General features: G+C 43.7%; 1 protein-coding gene across 2 annotated transcripts in view; it reads right to left on the reverse strand.

Annotated features, from left to right (window-relative positions):
• Nucleotides 1-5706: 5706 nt before the first annotated feature.
• Nucleotides 5707-15786, reverse strand: part of MRPS10 (mitochondrial ribosomal protein S10) — a 19061-nt gene continuing 8981 nt past the window's right edge. Inside the window, exons 2-7 of one of the 2 annotated variants that reach the window (XM_025890726.2) lie at nt 13680-13744; nt 13519-13588; nt 11208-11344; nt 9452-9560; nt 7884-7973; nt 5707-7395 (exon numbers count right to left, since the gene is read on the reverse strand). In XM_025890726.2, the coding sequence (XP_025746511.1) occupies nt 7315-7395; nt 7884-7973; nt 9452-9560; nt 11208-11344; nt 13519-13588; nt 13680-13744 (552 nt within the window). In that variant the 3' untranslated portion in view covers nt 5707-7314. Of the gene's footprint in view, nt 7396-7883; nt 7974-9451; nt 9561-11207; nt 11345-13518; nt 13592-13679; nt 13745-15786 lie in introns of both variants that reach the window. The other variant, XM_025890725.2, reaches the window with a different exon arrangement.

Genomic DNA, 15786 nt, shown 5'->3' on the forward strand with positions numbered 1-15786 from the left:
CATAACCCCCCACCTCCATATGTCCCTAATCTCTTGACGTTCTTCTAAGTTCTTGCCTTTCCTGAGGCTGGAACCCCACTTCCTGTCATCCTTGCAAGCGCTCATGGATTTTTCTCCCACATCCCACCCACATCTCTTGGGGTCAGGAGAGTAGGGCTCACTTCCCCGCTCCTACTTGTTGCCTCCACTTTTTCTCTTTTCTGCCTCAAAAATGCTAGTCCCTTTGAAGCCACGTCCGACTCAACCCATTTGCCATCACTCACTGGCGACTTCACCACTTTGTCTCAAAGTACCAGTTTGGTGACTCCCACTTCCAGGGGGAGAGTGGATCCATCCCCACTCCGACCTCACAGGTCCCTGATCTCCTTTGTTCCAAAGAGCTTTTCTTCCACCCTGCCTTGGCCTCCCATTCGTGGTCCCTTGGGCCAGCAGCTGCAGCATCTGGGAGCTCGTTAGAAATGCCGATTCTCAGGCCCCACCTCTCCTACTGAACCCAGAACCCTGCGGATGGGCGCAGCAATCTGTGTTTGAACAAGCCCTCCACATGCTTCCAAAGCACACTGAAGTTCGGGCACCACTACTGTGGGCCTTGCAATCACACATTTCTGAACCCCCTCTGAGACATTCGCTTCCAGCTCACTCTGTAACACCTTCACCCAATAAGGCACCAGCCTGACCTGCTGCAATCTGCTGATCTCGTTTTTTAACACCCATCACCTCGTTCATACCCTGGCTTTCCTCCTTATCCACAGCCCAACACTCTTGCCATTTCCTTGCCATGACCTTGAACTTCGTGCCGCTCTCTCCCTCTAACTGCTCAGTTGGCAGAACCTGACCCCGGCTAAAGCCACTTACCGTTGGCTAACAGCTCACCTGTACCCACGAGGCACTAGTACACGCCCGTCCCTGCTGATGTCACTCTCCCCTCCTGAGATGACTTCTCCACAAGCTGCCTGCCCTCAGACCTTCCACTCGCTCCCATGTCCAGCTGATGACCTTGTCACAAACTTCACTGCAGAGAGGAGTGGATGCATCATCACATGACCACGTCAACTTCCCACGAGACTTCTCTGCACCTGTGCCCACGCTCTCGCCCTCTTCCTGGGTCCCTGGAGGTGGTGATCCTTCCCTTCTCCACCTTTCAGCTCCTCTGCTAGGTCTCATCTCTCCGGCTACCCAAGCACTTCACTCCCCAAATTATTGCCTTTCTCTGCTGCATCCTCAGCTTATCCTTCTCTAATGGATCATTCCTGTCTGAGAACCGCCGTAATGTCACCTTTATTAAAACAAAACCAAACAAAAATCCTTCTTTGACTCCACATTCAGGGTCCCATTATGGGACTTCCAATGGGCCCACACGCTTTTGCCTTCATGGGTCATAAGATAAATATTGGATAAATAAATATTAAATAAATGTTGAAAATATTTTATCACTCATTGGTATAAAGATGAACATAAACCAGTACAGACTATACTTCTTTCTCATTCTTTCTTCTGATTTTGAAAGAAATGAAACATTTAAAAGAAATTAAAAATCCTGGGGACCCCAGGCACTGTGCCTACTGCATCCCCTTGGCCCTCCAGCTACTGTCTTAATTTTGGCTCCTCTTCTAACAAAACCCCTTGTGGAAGATGTTATTTTCCAAAAATTGCACCGCAACAGATCTGGTCTCACTCGGTACTCCCATCAAGGGAAGAGTCTATTTCTCCTTCTCTTCAACCTGGATGGGACTTTGTGGCTACTCATTGGCGAGAAGAGGCAAGAGGGACACTGGGTGACTTCCATCAAAGGCAATAAGGCTTCTGCCTGGCTCTCCCTCAGGACTCACCCTTGGAGCTCAGCCCCGTATTGTGGGAAGCCCAGGGCACCTGCGGGGGTTCCGGCTGGCAGCCCACCTCAACCACCAGGAGTGTCGGGTGAGTGACTCTGCAGATGACTCCAGCCCCTGTCTTCCAGCCACTGTAGCTGATACCAAATGGGGCATTGTCCCCACAGAGCCGTGACCAAGCTGCAATTCGTGTGCGAAGTGTCACTGAAGCTACTAGGGGTTGGGTGTTTTTCGGGTAGCGATAGATAACTGAACATTCTCAAAACTGTTCTGCATCCTCTTCTTTCTTGTGCACTCAGCTTACTCCAGTTGGACGCTCTCATCCTTGTCGCTCCATGGAGAAGTGGTCACCAATGACCTACTTTTCTCACTCAATCTGCCAGCAGATTCAGCCCGGTTCAACCAATGAATTCTTTCCTCAAACACTCCAGGTTTCAAGAACCCACACTCTTCTGATTTCACTCCAACCTCACTGACCACTCATCTCCTTTGCTCGCAGTTCCTCCTGTTTAACAAATCTCTTCCGGCCCGGGGCTCCCAGGCTCCTGGTTGGTACCCTTCCCACCTCCCCACAGTGCCCCCCAGGTGAGCTCATTCACCCCCACATACTATCGGTAGGCTGAGTCCTTCTTCAATCTTTTCTTTCTCTTAGATCTCAATCTACCAGTGGGCCATTCCGTCAGCTCTGCCTCCAAACCATATTCTGAATCCAACTACTTCTCATCACCTCCATTACTGCATCTCTCGTCCAGGCCATGTCCTCACACCTGGTCCCCTGCAGCAGGTCCTAAACTGGTGTTTCTGCCCCCTTTCACAGTCCCTACCCAGCACCAAAATAATGTGTTCTACAGCATCAACCTCATCTGTCATTCTCCTGCTGCCAACCTTCCAATGGCTTCCCATTCACACTCAGAATTAAATCCATGCTCCTTCCCACAGCCGTGACGCGTGACACAATCTAGCCCTTGCCTACTTGGTCTTCATGTTCCTCGGCCCTTGTCCCCAGACACGCTAAACTCATGGGGCCTTACCATTGATTGTTCCTGCTGCCCGGACTGCTCTTCCGCTCTGGCTTCCCATGGCTGTCTTCTTGACACTCTTCCCTCCTCAGAGAGAGATTTCCCAAGCCCACCTCAAGTAGCCACTCAAGTCATCCTGACACTATCCTATTTTATTTGCTTCATCATGCTTAACTGAATCTGATTCTTTCCCCCCCCCTTATTATGTCTTCTCCACCAAGTCCAAGATCCTTGAGGAGAGGACTTCACTGTACACACGGAATTCTGTGTCCAGAACAGTGCTTGGCACATACAAGGAACTCAAATACTTATTGAGTCACTGAGCAAAGTGCTCAGCACACAGGCAGTGCTGAATGAATGTGAGCTCTTACTCCTTAATTTGATAGAACAACTCCCTTGATTCCTTTGAGAGTGGCTGGGTTCGCAGGTAGCTGTTGATGTGAAAAGGCAGTGGGATTTTGGAACTGGAAGAGGCCTTGAAGATCACGTGGCCCAGTGATTTCTAACCTTTCCCCCATCACCTCACACCTGAAGACATGTGCCCAGCAGCTGCTGAGGCTCTGCACCAATAGCACCTTAACTGGCTGGGTGTGAAGGGGTGTCACCCCTCTCTCTGTGTTTATCGATATTCAAGCAACATCGAGGAGTGACTAAAGCACGGCACCTATGCTCAAGTTAGGACACTATATGGGCGAGGGGCGCCTGGGGGGCTCAGCCGGTGAAGCATCTGCCTTCGGCTCAGGTCATGATCTCAGGGTCCTGGGATCGAGCCCCACATGGGGCTCCCTGCTCGGGAAGCCTGATTCTCCCTCTCTTCCCTGCTTGTGCTCTCTTTCTCTCTCAAATAAATAAGTAAAATCTTAAAAAAAAAAACAACTATGAATGAAATTAACTTGATTTAGCCTCTGGTCAAGGAATCTAAAATTCAGTTGGCTTCTTTCCTTTGGGTCAGTCGTCCATGACCTGCCCTTAAATACTGCTGAGCTGTCGAGGTATAAATATACCGTTTTAAAGAGGATTAGGAGCCATACAGAGAAATAATAGCTGGAAGTGAGTAACAATAGCAACGATTTAAGGAGGGCAGGGTTAGGAATTGAGCAGGGATTTGCAGAGAACCCTGGGGATCGTAGGCGGTCAGCCATAAGCCTGGCTCCAGGAGTAATGTTTGAAAGTTACAAGCCAGAGTCCGCTGAGCCCTGGACGGACCTAGCCTGAAGGCCTACTGTAAATCATCTCCGTGCCAGTTGTTGATCCTGTTGCACCCTCGGACACTTAGGACCAGTGTCAGCCCTGAGACCACAGGGATTGCCCTGTATATTATGCTTCTTGCCTTTACTCATACACATTTACACCTTCTATTCTTTAGATATTTTCCTAGTCAATCTCACTTTTTTTTTAAGTCAGCTCCACACTCAGTGTGGAACCCAATGTAGGGCCTGAACTCACGACCCTGAGATCAAGACCTGAGCTGAGATCATGAGTCGGATGTTTAACTGGCTGAGCCACCCAGGTGCCCCCAATCTCTTTATTTCTAAGCCTTAGGGAAATGAGTAGGTTTTACTCATGTACAAGGGGAAATGAATTTGGATTTTAGGTTTGAATATTCTGCATTTAATATGTGGACATCTGAATACTTCCTAGCCTTTCTAGGCTGTCCCTGTCTTTAACTGGAACTCACACCAGTCAGTTGCACTTGTGGTCTCAGCCTCATCTGTGAACTGGGTGATTGAGTGGGCTAGTCATAACTTGGTTTTCTCTCCTGTAAAATGGAGGTAATAATTGTAACCACTTTATTGTGTAGTTATGAAGATTAAGATAGCATCTGTAATGACTATGTAAAATGCTTGGCATAATGGGTGGTGGTGATTATAATAAGCATGTCATGTGTTTTCTCATCTAAATTAAACTTCGCATCAACTTCAGCAAGTAAATGACTTTGCAGCCACTCTAAGTGTTGTCCTCACCTTGGAGATACTGAGGTCCTTTCCAGCTGGTTTTTAAACAGTACCTACAGCACGCAAATACCTGGAGCCTCACCAGCTGTGTACGGCCAGCCACTAACAGCTATTATATAGTGGATGTCTATTATCCGCCCGGTATGATGTGAGGCGCTTCTAAGCTATCTATATTTAACACTCCTAACCTTAGTAAGTAGGTATCGTTTCCTCCATTTTACTAATGAGGAAACTGAGGCTCTGCCAGGGTTAAGTATCCCGCCCAAGTTTAAAGCAGTTATTAGGGGGTTGAACTCTTACTGGACTCAGGCCTGACTCCAAAGTCTGTGTTTTCTCTACTCTGCTACTCATTCAAGTTGTGGTAAACCTAAATAATACAATGTAGGAGAGGAGCAATGGTAGCTTTAACAAGTAGAAATGTTAGGAAATTAGACTCCTGGCTGAAAATAATTGTTGTACGTATTTACTGTGGCATGTAAAAATGGCCAAAAGAACCTGTCAGTGATTTGCTTTGAAAGCATCAAAACCCGCCCTGAGTGAGTCTAATGTGTGGAAGTCGATCAATAACTTTAAACAGACGATAACATTATTTTAGTATAAAAAGGAAATCTATCTCACTCAGAGAAAGCAACAATGAACCCAGGGTTACACCTCAGTAACAAAAAATAACCTCACTTCCTACCTGCCTTGTGGTTCATTCCATCAGGTAATTTTCTCTTATACCTCCCTTCCCCACACGGATAAAACATGCTACTTGGGTATTAATTCTGATTTTCAGCATAGGCATTTTTCTCAGGAGACCCAATTAAAGAAAGGTCCTGTCAGGACGAAGAAACGATCTTGTTTATATCAGGAAGTAGGCCTCAAATATGCCAAATACTTTTGTCAAAAAAATATCACTACTTTTGTTAGGTATGTAGTTTATTTGTATATTCACCTTAAAACAAGATTTTAAAATATGTAATTTGAAGTGCTAAGTAATCTGGGTTTATAGACTGCTTTAGTCTGAAAACAGCTCGAAGTGGATGCACACCTTGAAAGGAGCTCACAGAGAGTCACTGGAGGCGAGTTTGCATAAATCATCTTATGATACAGTGATTAATATTGTTTATAAAACAAAGATTTAAGTGATCTATAATTAAGAAAGTATTTCTTTTAAAGTAAAAATGGGTCACAGATTGCCGCTTTGCTAGATACAGTTCCGTTATATTGCTCTTGTTTTATCGACTAGTTCTTAATCCCGAAGCTTATACCTGGGATAAGCATGCTTTAGGCATTTGTGAATGACACCGTCAACAACTGAGCTGGGACCTGAGTGAGGTCACAGGGCACAAGGCTGTAACTCTTTCCATGTTGAGGACAGTACTGTAGGTCTGACCCATAAGCAGCATGCATGCAGAACGGTGATACCTGACAGAGCTTCAGGGAAAAGAGAACCGGGACGCCGGTTTAAGGGGGAAAAACTGAGAAGTCCTAACGACCCTGAAGACGTGACGGGAACTGCAGAAAGACATGGGCCCAATTGTGCTGTAAATAGAAACGAATCACTCCCTTGGGGTTGACATACCTGCAGTTGCAGCACATTGTAGCCTTGCCTCTTTCAGGCCTTTAACTTCGATTTAATTTCACGGAAAAATAGACCTCTCCAAACAGAAAGAATGCCATTTACCAAAGGAAAGAGGCCTTATCACCGTGGGGTTTAATAAGGAAAAATATTTGTGCCCTGCTCAGTTTTCAAAAGCCATTATATCCATTCAATGTTCGGTATTTTCTACAGTGCTGGTTACAGAGCTAACAAAATAAAAGCCTGCTGAGTGAATGAATCACAGGATGAAAAAAGTGATACAGTAATTTCTCGAGAGCTCAAATTCCTTAACAGTGATCCTTCTAGGCGGCCTGGTAAGGGTTTGGGCAACAAGAGGAGTTCAGTGCATGCCACAAATGTGCGTGAGATGCTGCACAGTATATTCATGTTCAAGAATGTCACACTTAAATGAGGTAAAATTTGGAGGTTACCATCCCCACACTAACATTTGCCCGCTTGCACTGAGGTAAATACGAAGAACTTTAACTGTTCGGTGTTAATCAAATCAACTGAACGTTCGAACTTCCAGGTGGCTCAAAAGGGAAAATGTACATAAGGAATATTTCAAAAGATTCACTTTCAGCTGAAATGATACAAATTAAAATCAGTGCGAACTCATCATTGAACAGTAAGAGAAGAACAAAATATAAACTCGATTCTCTTGGCGCACAGTAGTCAAAGTGGTTTGCTCACATTTGTTAAAATCATAACTGAAATGATGATGTGTACAGAAGAAAAGGTCAAGTGGTTTTTCACTCTAGTCCAGTGTGTCATTAAAATTCTGCCCCTGGCTGTGAGCTGCTCAGGGCCTGTGGGCGCATGTGGGCTCAACGGAGCAGTCAGGTGGACTCACGGTCACCCCGACTGGAGGCCTCTCTATCTCAACAACATATGTGTCTGCTGGCACTAGTGGACTCGCTGAGACTTTAGGACGTGCCTTCTTTTTCTTCTGGTACCGTTTCCCAGACTGGCTCCTGGATGTGTCCTGGCAACTGTTCTAGTTTGGTCTAAAAAGAGAAAAATAAAATTATAACATAACGTGGACTTAACTGAACTCTTGAGCCACAAATTGGATTTATGCATTTTGTTCCCTTAAATCCTCTTGTCTTCTTTTCTCCTTTCACCCCCCCCCTGCCCCCTCATCTTTGTGTAGGGCTCTAGAACCAGGAGAAGGAACCCGGACGGTGTATAAAACACTCTCACCGAGTTCACTCAGTGATCTCCAGGGACTGCCAATGAATGCAGACCCCATGTCTTCAACTACTAAGGGGGAGGGAGCCTCAGGGGCAGCTTGGGGAGGATGTGGGGGGCACTGGCAGGATCCTGCTGGGCTGCAGCACCTGTACAGGGAGGCAGAGACTCCAGCCACTGTGGCAACTCTGCCTCTAGCCTGCCTCAGGCCCTACCCTCCACTCAGGGGGCCGGGGCAGGGCTGCAAAGTAGCAAAACAACAACACAGATCTCTCTCCATCTGAGCTAGAAATTCACGTCATACCTTTGTCACTTCCATGGCAACTCCTTCAGGTAAATTACGCTGAATATATTCCAAGTAGACATCTGCTGTACTTCCAGTTAGATGTTCTAACTAAAATTTCAAACATGAAATTGGTTCATGATATGCTGTTAAAGCAGAAATTTTGTTTCTTTTTTCAGTAAAAGCAGTATAGCTTTTTTTTTCTTTTTTTAAAATTTTTATTTATTTATTTGACAGAGAGAGACACAGCAAGAGAGGGAACACAAGCAGGGGGAGTGGGAGAGGGAGAAGCAGGCTTCCTGCTGAGCAGGGAGCGCAATGTGAGGCTCGATCCCAGGACCCTGGGATCATGACCTGAGCCGAAGGCAGACACTTAACGACTGAGCCACCCAGGCGCCCCAGTATAGCTTTTCTTTCTCTATGAAATCTTACACAGAATTCCAACTTTTTTTTTTTTCTTTAGAGAGGGAGAAATTGTGAGCGCCAGGTGGGGGTAGGAGGGGCAGAAGGAGAGGGAAAGACAGAATCCTAAGCAGGCTTCACGCCCAGTGCACAGCCCAACTCGGGCTTGATCTCATGACCCTGAGACCATGACCTGAGCTGAAATCAAGAGTCAGACGCTTAACTGACTGAGCCACCCAGGCACCCCCAGAATTCCAGTTTAAAAGGAAAAAAGTATTGGGATGCCTGGGTGGCTCAGTTGGTTAAGCATCTGCTCTTGGCTCAGGTCATGACCTCGGGGTCCTAGGATCAAGTCCCCATCAGGATCCCTGCTCAGGGAGAAGTCTGCTTGTCCCTCTGCAACTCCACCCCCACCCCGCTCACGCATACACTCTGATAGATAAAAATAATAAATAAATAAATAAATAAATAAATAAATGGAAAAAAGTACAGATCTTCTGGTTGGCTGGAAGGGGGAGCACAGCCCAGAACACCTTAAAACTAGGGCTCTATGGAACCCAGCTGGGAAATGTGATATTAAAGCAATACAACATTTACTAATCATTCATTATGTAATGGGAGCATTCTAAGTGCTTTCGATAAGTATCTCATTTAATCCTCACACTAACCTTACGAGATGCGTACTGTTATTACTCTCATTCCACAGATGAAGGAACTGAGGTACAGATCACACAGGTGGTACATGCCAGTACTTGGACCTGTCTGACTCCACAACCCTTGCTCTCCTTAACCACAAGACTACGCTGACCCTACTGGATGCACAAATGAATAACTGATGAATAAAAAACCTTAATGTTTCCCACTGTGGACATGGAAAACCGATTAGTGTGTGAAAAGAACCACTAGAACTATGCAAAAACTTAACTAGAATTTATGAAATATAAGCCAAATTCTTCCAAGGTTTTATATTGTATGAAAATTAGCATAATCTGTATTGCTGCGTTAAAGTATGAACTACTCTAAAGGATGGCTTTGAGTCTGATTTTCTATCATTTACCTTCTCTACAGCTATCAGTCACAGGCTGACTGACAGAAGGCCATCCAGTCAATGTTAAAGGACAGTTGCAATGTGCTAGCGTGAACTTCTGGGCATTTCAAAAATGCTTGAATGTCTGAAATAAACTCACCTCTAAACATCTGTAAAGTGTTCTCATTTCATACTGAACTCTGTGCTTCTTGAAAATATGCACTGATTTGAGAAGAGTAAATCGCTCTATTTTCCTTGGAGGTTCATGTCTGAAAAATCAATGGGCAAAACAACATACTTAAGCTAAGTGATGTTAAAACCCGAGTCACTGATAGCAAAGCATGATTCCACAGTTCTGTAGGTGAGGCTCATACTCAATTATAGGCATTAGCTACCGTTTACAGACTTCCAGCTGTCAAGGCTATCAGGCGTAACAACCGCTGTCCTAAAGCTCGGGCCAAAATGAACACAGCAGACAGCAATGGAACAAATATCCCAGAGATCCAAACTGAGCCACGGCACGCAAGGACAAGCAAGTATGCCTCTGGCTTTTACCTCCCACTCGCCACCCCGAAGTCCGGTTTTGACCAAATGTATGAACTGTGAAGAGTCGAACCAGTGTGTTGCTATGTGCGTTGTTTTAGGGAAATCTGCACATTAATTAATAACCACAAAACTAAAAAGTCTGTTATGGGAAAGGCGTGGGTTCCTTCTGTTTTCTTGTAAGGCAAGCCTGGCAAAGCCCTAAATGGGCCTTGTTCGGCATCAGAAGGAGCAGGTGACAAGACAAAAGAGGTGCAGCAGTCCCCCCCCTTATCCATGGTTTCGCTTTCAGTGGTTTCAGTTGCCCATGGTCAACCACGGTCCAGAAGCAGATGATAACTCAGAGTGAGTCAGAAGGTTAACAGCAGCCTAACGTGACATCACAGTGCCTACAGCATTCCCCTCACTTCATCTCATCACCTGGGCATTTTTATCATTTCACATCATCCCAGGGGTGAGTACAGCACAAGAAGGTATTTTGAGAGAGGGAGAGAGACAAGAGAGCACAGTCACGTAACTTTTATCGCAGTATATTGTTGCAATTTTTCTATTCCATGGCTAATTATTGTTGTTAATTTCTTACTGTGCCTAATTTATAAATCACTTCATCATAGGCATATAGGTATAGGAGAAAAAAGGACATGTAGGACTGAGTACCATTCACAGTTCCAGGCATCTGCTGGGGGTCTTGCGTATCCTCCACGGATAAGGGGGAGGTTACTATAGTTACACTTGACCCAGCAGTGATTTCAAGGCCATATGAAGCTAGCCTTGCTCCTGTAGGAAATGACTGGGTGAGTGATGTTTCTGAAGGCAGTTGTGAAACAATAGCTGTATTAGACAAAGATCATCAGAGTCTGAAAGGATTGCTTGTTCACCTAAATCACCTCCCTGCCCCATGGACAGTCCAGACATGAGGGCTTCGTGGGCCTCCTTATGTCTGTGCAATTGCTAAAGAGAGGATTCCCTCTGTTTTCCTTGTTCGCTCAGTTTAGTATTTAAAAATTCTAATAGGAATCCTGATTAGGATAATGTGACAAGCCTAAACTCTACCCACCATGGGTTTCTATGCTATTTTAAGGGTTCAGACCTAGCTGGGATCAGCACCATTTTCCTGGTTGATCACGTTACAGCAGCTAACAGGTCAGATTAGGAAAGATCATACTTACACTTCATTTATTTATTTTTTAAAAGATTTTATTTATTTGAGAGTGAGAGAGAGATCACGAGCAGGGGGGAGGGGTACAGCGAGACGCAGATTCTCCACTGAGCAGGGAGCCCAATATGGGACTCGATCCCAGGACCCTGGGATCATGAACAGAGCCGAAGGCAGATGCTTAACCGACTGAGCCACCCAGGTGCCCCATACTTACACTTTAATAGAGATACCAAGTTCTTTTGCAGCAAACACGGCAAAATATTCGTAACTGTCCAATACAGCCTTATCATGGCCTTTTACTAAAACTGATAGGCGCTTATATAATGTATCTGGTTCATCAGAAATGGTTATCTACAATTTTAAAATCAAAAAGAAAAGTTTCAGTTACGGTTCCTCTAATATTTATAATTGGAAAATTTCATGTATTATCCTCAATTGAACCATTTCAGAGTTTACTAATAAATGGGAAGAAAAATGCTGAGTAACATCTTAATACTATTAGCTTAATTACCTAGCTACTATCACATTCAGATCTCCACAATGACTCTTACAATCTGTTAAAATATAGTTTAAATCAAAAGGACTTTCAAGCAACCTACAAAGTCACTAACGGAACCTTCTAACTTCATAGTTATTAAGCCCCAAATATATAATGGGAAAGGATTTGGGGGGGTCTATTAACAAAGTAACCTGGTCAGAAGGTCAGAAGACTTGGACTAGGAATTAAAGTGCCTCTTCCAGCTGAACGATAACAGGCAAGTCCTAGAATTTCACCGCACTGCAGTTTGATCATATATAAAATAGGGTCATACCTATGCTAGAGATCACAGCATCACTCACAGCACTTCTGTAGGGAACTAATAAGCAAACACAGATAAAGTGCTTATAAATTATAAAACGTTGTTTTACAAAGGCAAGCTATCGCTATTCATATTTTTATTTTTTTTTCTTTCTTCCTTTTTTTAGATTTATTTATCTGTCAGAGAGAGACAGAGAGTGCACAAAGCAGGGGGAGAGGCAGGCAGAGGGAAAGGCAGGCTCTCTGCTGAGTAGGGAGCCCGATGTGGAACTCAATCCCAGGACCCTAGGATCACGACCTGAGCCGAGGCAGACGCTTAACTGACTGAGCCACCCAGGCGTCCCTTATTAGGTTTTATTCATGTATGTTTTGCTTGCCCTAATAGAAAAATTACTCATTTCTAATGAAAATGTTATGGCACTGACTGTACATTTAACTTCTCCCCCTTCCACTCTAACATTTAAAGATCTTAGGAATAATGGGTCTGACGTTTCTTTCTTCCAAGAGATGAATTACATTCACCTTCATTCATCCATTAGACCAGTAATTTATCTTACTAATCCAATGATTCAGGGTTAAATTACTTCACTCCTGAAAGGAGATCTACTTATTAACCAGGAAGCTAGCCAGACATTTACTCTCAATTACCCCAAATAGGGTTGCTGGAAGAAGAGAACACACTGATATTCTAAATCATAACTTGGGGGACAAGGGAAAGGGAACAGAGCTCCAAGATGTGTTCTGATTGGTCCCTACAGGGCTTTAAAGATAGTCTGAATCTGTCATGACAGAAAAAAGCAAGAGATCTGGAATAAAAGTTTGGATTTCAGGTTAGCTTGGAAAATTTAAGACCACGTGACATCACTAGGTCTAACTTCCCACATGGCAACATGGGGCTGGAGTAAGTGGTAGCTGTCTTGCTTATAAAGGGCACAGCCTGCCAACTGTGCACCACCTTTCCTTACAGGCCTGCCCATGCAAACATCTGACGTGGAGACCCAGGGTTCATATGTTCTGTCATGGAAACAATCCAATATCCACTCAGCGAAAAAAATCAAAAGAGCAGTACATTACGTATAATACAATTCCATTTTGGTGAGCACGTGCATAGATGATTACACACAGACAAATGTCTAGAAGGAGTCATACCAATGGTTAAAACAGATTATTTTTGAGGGGTGGAACTGAAAAGATTCAAAATTTGTAAGGATTGTTTAAACCACAATTTACACAAAAACTGGGTTGATAAATCATGGTTTTTACTTAAGGGAAACAAGGTTACACAGCTACTTCTAGATTTTCTTTGCTTGTGGTAATGCTCTTCCTCGCTGTGAACAATAAAGGATTGTCCAGGCCCAGGCTCAATGCCTTAAAACGGAAACAAAGACTTAACGCCTCCAAGGAAAGCATTTTCTATAACATAGGATCAAGTATTCTGCATCATTAATTATGACAACTCTTCACATTGTGCTGAGCTAAAGCACAAGTCTGCTTATTCCCACAGTAATTAGTTATTTGGTGTAAATAACTGATTCCTTGACTCTCTGAAAGATGGTATGAGCACACAGGGACATTAGAGTCCTTCACTCAGGCATACCGTGTATCTGCCAGTATTCCAGAACAAAACATTCTTATTTATTAAGTGTTTGGGAAACAGCCTCAAATGAAATAATGAGAAAAAATTATTGCTAATATAGCTCCTTACCAAGAAATAGGGAGTACATACCGTAGGCTTGGTCAAATCCTTGGGAATATCAACGTGTAGGTTTGAAAATTGTACCCATTTCATACTGGTACTGCTGTGTGTGGAAACAAAGAAAAACCTAAGTGAAACAGCACAAAAGCCCATTTCCTTATTAAATTTAGCACATCCAATTACATACTTACAGGAGAAAGCCACCATTTCTGGCTGTACTGCTCTTAGAACTGTTTATAGAAAAATTCCTTGAACCCTAAAAAGGGGGGGAGCATGTGTTAGAATTATAGTCAATCCTCAAACATTCATAGTTTCCACTAAAAAAAAAAAATCAAAAGATGTACAATGCTTTAAATTAAGGGCTATCCATTATTTCAGATGAAGATACTAGGGTAACTAAAATGCCAGATTAGATTTCATTTAAAAATAAGAGGACAATGATAGAGTTGATAATCAAAACAAATTCTCAAAATACTAGAGAATCTGTTATCTGTTAAAGCTTCAGAGTACGTACTTTTTTAAAAAGCAATTTACACAGACACAAGCAATTCTCACATTGAAAGAATATCTATGATTTAAATATGTGGACATCAAGGAAAAAGTGACTTCATTTTCCCAGTATTTTTTAATAGATTAAATGTACTTCAATATAATACTTATCTTGCCTATGTCTGAGCAGTAAAAGTCTCTTTTTAATTTATTTATAAGAGCTGAAATAATAATTTTAAAGTATCCTTTTTGTGAAGCTTTCATACATCTTTTCTACTGTATGTTTCTTGGCTTGGCTAGGAGATTTATGCCTGGGTGGCTCAGTCATTAAGCGTCTGCCTTCAGCTCGGGTCATGATCCCAGTGTCCTGGAATCGAGTCCCACATCGGGCTCCCTCCTCGGTGGGAAGCCTGCGTCTCCCTCTCCCACTCCTGCTGCTTGTGTTCCTGCTCCCGCTATCTCTCTCTGTCAGATAAATAAATAAAATCTTAAAAAAATATATATAAATAAATTGAAATACAGTGAGATGGACATCATCTTACAATGCAGCCTTTCCAAATCCTTTATTGTCAGCTCCCCCTGGTGGACAAAACTTCTAGCTGTAGGAGACCTATGGTACTATATATAATAATGTAATGTGCCACCTGTTTTCCCCTTGAGCTTTCCTGAGATTTAAAAATGTAACCCGAGAGGGGTGCCTGGGTGGTGCAGTGAAGCATTTGACTCTCAGTTTTGGCTAAGGTTGTGATCTCAGGGTTGTGAGATCCCAGCCCTGTGTGGGGCTGTGTATTCAGCAGGGAGTCAGCTTAAAACTTTCTCTCCCTCTCCCCTTGCCCCTCCACCCCACGCTCACTCAATCTTTCTCTAAAATAAATAAATAAAATTTTTAAAAATATTTTTTACAAGATTTTATTTATTTATTTGACACAAAGAGAGCGAGAGATGGAACACAAGCAGGGGAAGTGGGAGAGGGAAAAGCAGGCCTCCCGCTGAGCAGGAAGCCCCAAGCAGGGCTCAATCTTAGGACCCTGGGATCATGACCTGAGCTGAAGGCAGATGCTTAAAGACTGAGCCACCCAAGCGCCCCAAGATTTTATTTATTTGAGAGTGAGAAAGTGAGAGAGATCACAGAGGGGGAGGGAGAAGCAGACTTCCTGCTGAGTGGAGAGCCTGATGTGGGACTCCATCCCAGGACGCTGAGATCATGCCCTGAGCCGAAAGCAGACGCCTTACCGACTGAACCAACTAGGTGCCCCAATAAATAAATCTTAAAAAAAAAAAAATGTAACCTGAGAAAGTATAGTAAGATCCCCACAAATACTTAGAAGATGAAAATAACACTTTAGTACAAGTAAAACTTAAAACAACTGAGGGTCACCTAAGTATGTTTTAAAAGCCCTATTTATTCTTAGCTTATTGTCCTGTCCGACCTCTGTACCCAAGGATGGATGCAAACCAAAACTTTCATATTCTCCCTTGGATGAAGGGAGAAAAACAAAAAGACAGGATATTAGGCACAATACAAAGTAGTAGGAGGTGAGTGCCATTTCCCCACACACAATCACACTTCCTCTGCCTCCCTCCCTGCATGTGCGCCAGCGATCCCACAACCCAGTGTGCAAAAGGACCACAGGTCTGGGCACCTGGGTGGCTCAGGCAATTAAACATCTGACTCTTGATTTCAGCTTTCCCTCTCTTTAAAAAAAAAAAAAAAAAGGCCACAGATCTAAGCAATAGGACACTCTGCCAGTCATATTCTCCCAGTATAAACCTCTGCTTTTAAAAGCTGGAGCCTAAAAAAAAAATAAA

Source organism: Callorhinus ursinus, unplaced genomic scaffold, assembly GCF_003265705.2.
Source record: "Callorhinus ursinus isolate GAN/ISIS: 27379988/994484 unplaced genomic scaffold, GSC_fseal_2.0 scaffold22, whole genome shotgun sequence".
NCBI lineage: Eukaryota > Metazoa > Chordata > Mammalia > Carnivora > Otariidae > Callorhinus > Callorhinus ursinus.